Consider the following 11,805-nt stretch of genomic DNA (forward strand, 5'->3'; position numbering starts at 1 on the left):
AAGTCTGGTCATTTTCGAACTAGTTCGGTTTCAGTCAGGGAATTCTAGTTGTAAACTAGTATTTTTCCTGACTAGTTTGGGATTTCACTGCAGGGTCTGTCTTACAAGAATGATAGAATACACNTCATGTATCGCAATTTAATTCTCACGCACAAAAACCAATAACGTAGGTGTCATGTGTTTATGTGTTCATGTTATTGTTCGTCGGTCCGCCACCAGTACTTCGTCCGACAATAACAATGCTATGCCGTACTTTTCCAAGAATGATAGAATACAAGATTGCGCCGATTGCAGCAAAATTCGTGAGAGTAATTTTAGCGTGACGTCATCGTAGAGTTGACAACTGAGAGCGGCGAGAATAAAGGCGATTAGTGATGTGCTGAATTGTCCCCAATACTCGGTACCCAATACTTAAAAAAGATTTAGGTACCCAATACTTCCATTTCGGTATCCCATACCGATTCTGTACATTAAACCTTCGCCATTATATGCATTTCAGGTTTAGAAAAAACTTTCATTACTAATTTATATGATATCGGCTAAAACACTTGAACTTATCGCAACAGAGAAATATTATTTTATCAGTTTTAACCTTAGTCGATCCAAGGTCCAAGAAAAATGCTTTAACGGATGAAGAAGCTTTTCAGGGGGGAGGTCTATCCAGTTAGCGACAAGTTTCGGATCGATATCGCACTTGTTGGCGTAAAAAATATTTCATATCATACGTCAACAAAACCGATACCGATTCGAAAATTGTCGCTAGCTGGTTATAGAATCTGCCCTTAGGCCTCCAAAAATGATATCGTCCGATTCAGCTGGAACAAAAATGCTTCAAACAAGTAAGAGTTTCTCTGCGTTATGGCCTCGAACCGACATATATACATCTTTCATTTGAATCAGTAAAAAAGCTCTATTGGCTCCTACATTCGGGTTTTGTTAGGCGTTTTTTCCATATTTTTGGCCTATGTGCGCTTTTATTCGAAACCTAAATGTTTCGGTACCGAGTATCGGTGTGGTAGATTCAAATAAATAAATTTATAAACATGTTATATGCACTTACGGTCAGCTGTTTAAGTTAAGTGACATATTTACCAGTTTTGGCTATTTATATTTTTTGTTTACTTAATGTTTATCTTTTTTTGCTGACGGTGTCAGTATTAAAAGCTGTATTGGCTCCTTCATTCGGGTTTTGATAGGCGAGTCTCCCCTGAGCCGTTTTTTCCATATCTTTGGCCTGTGTGCGCTTTTATTCAAAATCTAAATGTTTCGGTACCGAGTATCGAGAGTATTGGATACTTTTTAAATCGGTACCGAATATCGATCAATACTTGAAAGTATTGATTCAGCACATCACTACTGCTGTCAACTCGACTGTGACGCCAGCAAAACAGCTGATTCTGTCAAATTCACTGAGAGCCGATTAGCGGTATTGCGATCGGCGCCACCTTCTGTATTCTCTCCACCGTGATTATCTTAAAAGTACCAAATGTCACAAAAAATTCCAACACAACCCCTTTTTGGTGAGTGATTCAGTGTCAAAGTGGTGCTCATTTCTGTGCGCTCTATGTAGAATTTTTACGTAAAAATGGTAAAGCAGTGCAAGTATGCTCACTTTTAGCTCGTGGTTTTTGTGGTAGTGTCCATCACGGCTCATGTATGTTTTTATGATAATTGTTTTCGTTTTTGAGAGATGCTGAATTTGCTGTTGACTGTAAAGGCTCTGTTATGCATACTTGGCATGGCTTGAGAGTTATCACATAAGAAATCGGTTAAATGAGCTCCGCGTGTAAGCGGTTATCCAACGCACAGCAGTACATACGTAGAAGTCTGTTGGTTTTTGATTTCTACGTAAAAATGGTATAGCAGTGCATGCACTGCCAAGTATGCATAACAGAGCCTTTAGTATTTCCGCAGCTGCTGTGCGATGAAGATCATGAAAGTGGGGGTGTATGATGTAATGTATTTTTCACACCCTCTTTACCCTGAGAACTGCTTTACCTCTTGCGTAACACTTGCTGGCTCTTTAAGCAGGTGGTCACTCTCTGTCCATGATTGTATATGAGGAAATTTGACACCGCTATAACTGTTGCCAACTTTGTGCCTTTCGCAATAAATTAAGTGCGTTTAGGGAACTAAAACGCGAAAATTTTTAGTTTAGCGCTTGTTTCGATCTTTGGTGCCCTTTTCAAGGTAATTTTATAATAAAAACGTGATTCTACGGTGACATTGTATTTATTTTGTTAATTGATTTATTCATTCCAAACGTACGGAAAACTTTATCCGTTGACTTACACATATGTTAGTGTTTGGCCGAGCTTCTCCTCAGGATAATATGCTCCCAAATAATGCAAACGCAATATTTTCACACAATCTCTATCACGGAATTCATAGAATATTCTGCTAATTAGCTGGATGTGCGCATTTGTACAAAAGTAAGCAATTACATGAAAATAAAGCCGCTAGAGAAACCAAGTAAAGTTTTGCAAATTGTTTTACGAATAAAAAAACATTTTGCTAATTAAATTAATTAAATTGATTAACTGCGCATAGTTGGAAATATTTACAAGTGACATTGCGTGATTACTTAAAATATTTGAACATACAGCTTTATATGCAAAAAAAATACCATTAAACACAGCAACACAAATTTGGTGTTTTTTTTGGGAAAATTGCGCTATTGTCAGTGTTTTCCTGCTTTTTTAAATAAAAAGCTTGGCAATACTGATCACTAGCTGACCTTTATCGAGCGCTCTTTGCTGGGTTCGGACTCCGAAAATGGGAGTAAAAATCAAGTTTTCGTAGTAGATGTGCATTTCTTATCTTTATAAAAAACAATTCATTTCTCCTTGTATCACTGTATTCTAGGACTAAATAAGGGGCTACAGCTGCCTTTACAAGGGTCCATTTCTGTAGACTAGAAAATCGACTAGCCAAAGCATTTACATTTTACGGTTGAGATGTCATTTATACGGGTCGATTTTGGTTGAACGACAAAAATCTACTAGAAAATCGACCCGTGTAAAGGCGCCTTAATCCAGCGAGCAATTATCATTAAAGTTAAAATGCCTTGGTTAAAATTAATAAAAAGTTACTTCATTCTTTCTTTACCGGGACAATTGTTACATCGGTGGGCAACGACGCAATTACAGAACTTTAGATAGAGCAATCTTTTTCGATCGGGTTTAAATCGGGCGATTGTGAGGGCCTATTCCCGAATTCAAGTGTATTTGCAAAGTTGCTGTAGTTCACCAATGTAACAATCGTGTCGATAAAAAGGTCAAATATAACTTTTAATTTGTTATTTCTGTTCGAAGAGTAAATTTTTTGATGCAACAAAACGGAGCAGATTTTCAGTTGAGCGGAGTAGAGGTTTCAAATTATTTCGACAAAACGGAACAAATCTACTCATATCGGAGCAAAGTACAAACGATGGCGTATTGTGTATATGAGGAACAGTCAGTATTACCGCAGCCTAGATCTGCAAAACTATCGATAGTGACGCCATTCGTTAGTTTGAAAAATACTATCGATATTTTCGATAGTATCGTATACTATCGTGTTGTATATGTAGGGAAACTTCAACTCCGAACAAAATATGTATAATCTATCTATATATATAAAGCAATAGCCGTTTTCGTTGTTCGGAGTTAACTCAAAAACTACTGCATAGATTTCAGTAAAATTTTCAGAGGTATACCTTGCATATATGGTCCTATTATAGGCTACCAGAAAACTCGCTAGGCGGCACTGGGGTCGAGATATTTATAAACCGATTTCGCTCAAATTCAAAACGTGTGCTACTTGCATGATGAGAAATACGTATGCGAAAAATAGACCCGCTAGGTAGCGCTGGAGTCGATTTATTTATAAAAATCGTATTTATGAACCGATTTCTTTTAACTTCAAAATGTGAGCTACCAGCATGATGGAAAATACGTTTACCAAAAATAGACCCGCTAGGTGGTGCGGGAGTCGAGTTATTTATAACCGATTTCGTTCAAATTCAAAGTATAAGCTACCTGCGTGATGAAGAAAAGTACGTGTGCCTGGGCCACACAGTAGAAGTGAAACTTACGTTACATATCTAATCAATATCTTGTGTCATAATAAATATATCGAGGGCTTATATTCAATAAAAGCTATCTGCAATTTTCAGAAAAACTACTTTCCGATGTTGAACCCATCTTGTGCTTAGCTGTCATCACTAATGTTAATTTGAACTATGCAATTCAATAACAAATTTTTTTAACAAACGATATATATACATGGTCAGTTCAATAATAAATATCAATAGCAATATCGATAAATATCAATAGCAATATCGAAAAATATCGACAACAAAATCGATAAAATTATCGATAACAAAATCGATAAAAAATTCGATAACAAAATCGATAAATACCGATAACAAAATCGATAAATATCAATAACAAAATCGATAAATATTGATAGCAAAATGCATTAATATCGATAAAAGAATTGATAAAAAAATCGATAAGTTTCGCTAACAAAATCGATAAATATCGATATCAAAATTGATAAAAAATATCGCTAACAAAATAGTTAAAAATATCGATTACAAAGTTGATAACAAATCGATAAAAATATCGATTATTATATCGATAAGTTCCGAAAATATCGATGGCAAAATTGATAACAATTTCGATAACAAAATCGATAAAAATATCGATAACAAAACCGATAAAAATATCGATTATTTTATTAATAAGTTTCGAGAATCCCGATAATCTCTAAAATCCCAAAATAGTTCCCAGATTGAGTCTCTGTGTCTCTCTCTCTATATCCTTTCCGCTTTAATAACCTTTATTTTAATCTTTCTTCCCCTATCTTCATCTTTACTTTTATCGGTATCCTGATCCTCATCTTTGTTTTTACTTTTTTGTTTATCATTTTCTTCATCTACATATTCTCCTTCCAGCTTTGCCCGTATATAAGTAAAGTGTTTAAATTTACCTTGGTTTTAATGTTTGCCTTTATTTTTACGCCTCTTTGTTTTCGTTTTCATTTTTACCTTTGCCATTATCCTTTTCTTTATCTATGTACGTAGTCACCTTTACTTTCATTGTTGTATTGGTCTTTTTCTAAGTGTTATTCTTTAACCTTTTATTAGCAAATTTTTGTTAAATTAATACCATGTACACAAGAAGCACTTGTTTGAGCCCCAACCATTTCCGTTGCACCATTTCCGTGTGCAATTTCCGTTGAATTTTCCAATTTACTCCCAACCAACCAACCGAAGCTAAAGAAGTTTCACTTCAAAAAGCATTTGCGAAAAACGGACCCCATAAAAGACCTATTTATGAACCGATTTTGTTAATGCAAATTCAAAACGTTTACTACTTTCATGATGCTTTTTTTTCATTCGAAATATATATGTACATCTATACTATTATATAAAATTGATTATATGGAGTACGTTTGTAACGAGTACTAGACCGATTTTAATATTTTTTTTTTTTTTAAACGAAGCATTTGTAAAAAGACGCAGAGTGGCATACTTATATTTTTTATTCTTGGAAGATAAGCACCCTTTTTTTGGGTGTTAAGTTACAAAAAGTTACAAGCATAAGCCTATTTGGTTGCCGAATACAGCGCATAGCTACGCGAAAAATCTGTACATCAGTGCCGATCAAACACGAGCTCACAAAGGCAAAAGAGATGTGAATGAGCGACGTGACTGCGCTATACCACATACATACACACATAAACGTATTTGAGCTAAACAGCGATCACTGATTGAACATCCCAGCAAAAAACTCACTTACCCCAGAAGTGAACTTGGAATCGAGAAAATGGTTACCAATCGGTTCTACTCTCACTTCCAGAAGGCATTGATTTAACCTAGGCATGTCATTGGCGGTAACGCCTTGCTATTTTACCATTCAGAAGCGGAAGTGAAAGGTCTTGCTGTATTGATGCACCGAGAAACGAATGAAGAATTGCATGCGCTCTCGCTTACTTAGAAACGAACGTACAAAGGCTTCGATTTTGTGGACTGAGAAGCGACCGAAGAATACCTTGCTCTTTCCATTGTAGAGAAGTGAACGCAGAAAGCCTTCATTACTAATAAACTGAGAAGCAGCTATAGAAGACCTTGATCTTTTGATTACTGAGAAGCAAACGCAGAAATTATAAAGTATTTTTTGATCTAATGTTACACATTTATTACAAGTTTCTAAATTGTACTGATAAGGTGCTTGCGTTATCCACAGAGCGCCTGAACTGAATTTAAATTTTAAAAAATCTATCAAAAATTGGGCTTGGAAGCTAGATAATCTATATAAGCTAGATAATATATAATAAGTGCACAAAATGCGTCTAATCGGGAATATGTAGCTGCCAAACTGGATTTTTGGTAGATTTTTTTAGAATAAGTCAAAATTATTTTTTTTTAAATAATAAAAATGATTTTTTTGCAAAAAGCTATCCAATGATTTTTTTAATTTTGTTATAAAATAAATTAGAAAAAATCTAGATTCAGAATACACAAAGCCATTTTTAGTAATCGAAATTTTCCTTTAAATTCAGTTGAGGCGCATCTTGTATACAGTCAATCAATAAAGTTTAGTTACAGAGAGTTTTTGGCAATACGGGCAATTGTTTTTTAAATAATTTATCTATCGCTAACTTTTTCCCGTATTGAAAAAAACTCTCTGTACCTAAACTTTATTGATTGAATGTATATTGAAAAATAATACAAAATATAGGAAATATTCAGTCTTGCAAATTTGATAGGCTTACATACTATACATGTATGTGATAACACAGTGCTAAAAATACAAAAATGTTTGGAATACCACATTGTCACTATAGCATCGTGTAATTAAACAAATTAAAACTACATAAAAAATAGTTCATACGCTGTTGAAACACTTGTGCAGTGTTGGAAATTGTAAAATAAACCAAATAATAGTTGCGTTCCAGAAAACACTGCGTTGTAATTATGTATAAGCGCACCACATATTGACAAGTGTAAGCAACTCATTTTTTTGTTATTTAACTTATTTTGTTATAGGAATATAGTTTAGTCTTTAACAAAAACCGCATAAATTCAAAATTCGAACTTTGGGCAATATTTTAAAAAGAATCAACCAACTTTCGTAAAAACTTCGGGCGTTTTAATAATATTTCAGAGAATTATTTTGAGTATGCACTTTTGTAGCCCACATAGTGGTGGTAAATAAAGTGCATGTTCGAAGTTGCTTAAAAAGCGCATTGACTTCTGGATATTTTTTTTTTTGCTTATGGGCCACTCAAAATATTTCTCCGAAATCAATTCAGTCAATTGGAAAAAAATTCATTAGTAAGATAACATAAATTTAATCAAGTAAACTAATAAATAATGTTTACTCCGAACTATATGATTCTTCGTTTTCTTCGTCTTCTTCAGTTTCCTCTTTCTCGTTGTTTTTATTGTGCTGAAGTTTTCTCCTTAGAGTATTGGCTTTATGGTACTTATTTTTCACAGCTTTCAAACCAAATTTAAGATCTGCCTCGAATTCTTTTTGGTCTTTCCCCAGCTTTTGTGAAGCTCCTATTAAATAAAAAATATAGATCATATTATCAGAGGAGTATATACATACCTAGGAACATATATACATACAAACACTCGCTCCATTATACCTGCGTACACCCTTGTTTTTTAAACATTCACAATGTTTTGCAAGTTATAATTTTTTTGATATTTTTTTACAAAAATACGGATCATGCTGCAAACAAAACCAAAGTTTCAAAGTGTATACAAAATTAAGGAAAATTTAATGAATTTTCATCGAAATTTTAAACTTTTTACTCAGCTTTTTTGAGAAAATTTCTGGTATGCAGTTTTATAGCCCATTTTAGTATAATAAAGTGCAAGTTTCAAGTGACTCGAAAATACCGTTGATTTTTGACAATTGTTTTTGTTGACGATGCTAGGCATTCTCTTCCATATAAAAAATACTTCGCTCATACCTTGTATGGAGAAAAATGCCTAGAGCCGTCAGCAAAAAAAAAATATTAAAAATCAAAAGTATTTTCAAGCCACTTGAAACTTGCACTTTATTATACCAAAATTGAATGGGCTATGAAACTGCATACCAGAAATTGTCTCAAAAAAGCTGAGTAAAAAGTTTAAAATTTCGATGAAAATTCATTAATTTTTCCTTAATTTTGTATATAGCTTGCAAAACATTGTGTTTAAAAAAACAAGGGTGTACGCAGATATAATGGAGCGAGCGCACGTATGCATTATATAGAATATATATAAAGAAGGTACTTACGAAATAAAATATCCATCAGCTTTGGATACGCTTTTAAAGATTTTTTCCGCTGCCTTCCCTCAAAATTGTAATTCATTACAATTTTCTCAGCAAAAATTGAGCGTATGTTGGATTTTAGTCCCCCAGATTTAATTAAATTAAATACGCTAGAAATCTAAATAAAGACAGGACTAAAATTAATGTAAAATTATTTAAATTAAATATTATACCATTTGATCGTGACTTTCTGCGGTGATTGAATATTCTACGTCATCCAAATCATGTTGGATTGTTATAGGGAAAATTGCAGAATACTTATCGCTTGGAAATAAGTCTTGCGCCACCTTTTTTAATAGTACGACTTGCTCAGATAAGACGTTTTTCAGTACCTCCATGTCGTTTTTATTGGAATCTGTAAAATAAACAGCATATTGAGTTAAAGACATAACTTATTTCTGTTATTTGTGTGGGGTGTGTGTGTGTGGATGTGGAACATTACATTAAAGTCAAACTATCGACTTAAGCTGTAGTGAGTGGATATGTTCTTACATTTCGTTTATTATGATAGATACCTTTCATTGCAGCTATTTCCGAGTTTAAGTTTTCCAACATAAAGTTTTTCTCCATGACTAGTATCTTCAATGACTGTATTTGCCTGGTTTGTTCCAATAGTGATTCTGAAATTATTGTAAAATAAGTATATGTACACACATACATATCGAGGGCTTATATTCAATACCCTCTATCTGCACTTCTAACAAATTAAATTGCAAAGTCAGAATTAACACCAGTGATGACAGGTAAGTACCAAATGTCTTCTAACATCACAAAGTAGTTTTTGTGAGAATTGCCGATATTGGGTATTGATATGTAGATATGATAAGAATTTAAATATCAAAAACGTTCTTACCTTGTAACTCAGCAAATTATTTCGTCAATTTTTTAATTTCAGCCATATTATGCGTTTGCTTGTAATATCAATCAGTCAATCTCAATTTATTTAAAGTTATANTTGTTAAACATTCACAATGTTTTGCAAGTTATAATTTTTTTGATATTTTTTTACAAAAATACGGATCATGCTGCAAACAAAACCAAAGTTTCAAAGTGTATACAAAATTAAGGAAAATTTAATGAATTTTCATCGAAATTTTAAACTTTTTACTCAGCTTTTTTGAGAAAATTTCTGGTATGCAGTTTTATAGCCCATTTTAGTATAATAAAGTGCAAGTTTCAAGTGACTCGAAAATACCGTTGATTTTTGACAATTGTTTTTGTTGACGATGCTAGGCATTCTCTTCCATATAAAAAATACTTCGCTCATACCTTGTATGGAGAAAAATGCCTAGAGCCGTCAGCAAAAAAAAAATATTAAAAATCAAAAGTATTTTCAAGCCACTTGAAACTTGCACTTTATTATACCAAAATTGAATGGGCTATGAAACTGCATACCAGAAATTGTCTCAAAAAAGCTGAGTAAAAAGTTTAAAATTTCGATGAAAATTCATTAATTTTTCCTTAATTTTGTATATAGCTTGCAAAACATTGTGTTTAAAAAAATAAGGGTGTACGCAGATATAATGGAGCGAGCGCACGTATGCATTATATAGAATATATATAAAGAAGGTACTTACGAAATAAAATATCCATCAGCTTTGGATACGCTTTTAAAGATTTTTTCCGCTGCCTTCCCTCAAAATTGTAATTCATTACAATTTTCTCAGCAAAAATTGAGCGTATGTTGGATTTTAGTCCCCCAGATTTAATTAAATTAAATACGCTAGAAATCTAAATAAAGACAGGACTAAAATTAATGTAAAATTATTTAAATTAAATATTATACCATTTGATCGTGACTTTCTGCGGTGATTGAATCTTCTACGTCATCCAAATCATGTTGGATTGTTATAGGGAAAATTGCAGAATACTTATCGCTTGGAAATAAGTCTTGCGCCACCTTTTTTAATAGTACGACTTGCTCAGATAAGACGTTTTTCAGTACCTCCATGTCGTTTTTATTGGAATCTGTAAAATAAACAGCATATTGAGTTAAAGACATAACTTATTTCTGTTATTTGTGTGGGGTGTGTGTGTGTGGATGTGGAACATTACATTAAAGTCAAACTATCGACTTAAGCTGTAGTGAGTGGATATGTTCTTACATTTCGTTTATTATGATAGATACCTTTCATTGCAGCTATTTCCGAGTTTAAGTTTTCCAACATAAAGTTTTTCTCCATGACTGTATTTGCCTGGTTTGTTCCAATAGTGATTCTGAAATTATTGTAAAATAAGTATATGTACACACATACATATCGAGGGCTTATATTCAATACCCTCTATCTGCACTTCTAACAAATTAAATTGCAAAGTCAGAATTAACACCAGTGATGACAGGTAAGTACCAAATGTCTTCTAACATCACAAAGTAGTTTTTGTGAGAATTGCCGATATTGGGTATTGATATGTAGATATGATAAGAATTTAAATATCAAAAACGTTCTTACCTTGTAACTCAGCAAATTATTTCGTCAATTTTTTAATTTCAGCCATATTATGCGTTTGCTTGTAATATCAATCAGTCAATCTCAATTTATTTAAAGTTATATTCATTAATTTTTAATAATATATATGTATTATATATATCGCACATTTGTTGCAAGAGTGTCATAATCAAAAACTCTTGCAGGAAATTTGAAATATGTTTATAAGAATTATATGTAGCTGTGCACTAATGGTAACAAAATAATATTTTCTTTAAACGGTAGACCTACTAATTTGCAGTGAATATCTTGTATATTATATATATCTTCTGGGCCACAGCTTGCAGTACTTACGACACTGATTCCAAGGTCCCAGGAAGGAACAGGTGTTGCGAAAAAGTCTTTTGGATGCAGAAATTCCCTCGAATTACAACTTTATAGCTTACATTGTTGAGTGAAATACCATCAACCGATAGTCCCTTGATTTCCTCTACAAAATCCTGAAGGTAAACTTCAATATTATAAGGCTTCTTTTTACCAACGTAGCATCCAATTAAAAACACTGTTTTACACCTAATATTGGCAACTCGACCCAAAATTGGCCACAAAGTAACCTGCGAGCTCTTAAACAAGGGTAAACCGTCAATTCCTATATGTAATTGAACTGCAGTTGGATTTTCCTGAAGAATTTCATTTGCTAATTTTTTCAATTGTATTTTTACGCCAATATGGAAGCGGTGGGCGCTACACATTTTTCGGGGTGATCTAACAAAGACCCAACACTTAGAGGCACATTCAGGTTTTCGCTTTTTAAAATATTTAATAAGCTCGCGCAACAACGAAACGAAGGTGTAAATTCCTGGAACCAATATTTTAGCTTGGATTCAAGCGTCTTCGGCTCCAATTCTACAATTCTATTCTCACCATTTACACTCTCACTACCAGATTCAGCTATTCTTCTCGCATTTTCACTATTTTCATTTCCCATTAGTACACAGCACATATTTTTCCAACGATTTTCATCAATTTTTTTATTAATTTCACTTTTTTGTTTTTTTACT

General features: G+C 33.2%; 2 protein-coding genes across 2 annotated transcripts in view; both read right to left on the bottom strand.

The window, feature by feature from the left end:
- LOC108358752 (uncharacterized) overlaps window positions 1–11,805 on the bottom strand; it is a 181,723-nt gene that overhangs the window by 131,870 nt on the left and 38,048 nt on the right. The window lies entirely within an intron of this gene.
- LOC108358754 (uncharacterized) lies at window positions 5,735–11,760 on the bottom strand. Its single transcript, XM_017610226.1, has 5 exons — window positions 10,769–11,760; window positions 10,447–10,535; window positions 10,105–10,286; window positions 9,896–10,049; window positions 5,735–7,555 (listed from the first exon to the last, which is right to left on the bottom strand). Exons 2-5 carry the CDS (start codon window positions 10,499–10,501, stop codon window positions 7,368–7,370), a joined length of 579 nt encoding a protein of 192 aa, XP_017465715.1. The 5' UTR covers window positions 10,502–10,535; window positions 10,769–11,760; the 3' UTR covers window positions 5,735–7,367.

Source organism: Rhagoletis zephyria, unplaced genomic scaffold, assembly GCF_001687245.7.
Source record: "Rhagoletis zephyria isolate East Lansing unplaced genomic scaffold, Rhagoletis_zephyria_1.1 Rzeph_scaffold_00292, whole genome shotgun sequence".
Classification (NCBI taxonomy): Eukaryota; Metazoa; Arthropoda; class Insecta; order Diptera; family Tephritidae; genus Rhagoletis; species Rhagoletis zephyria.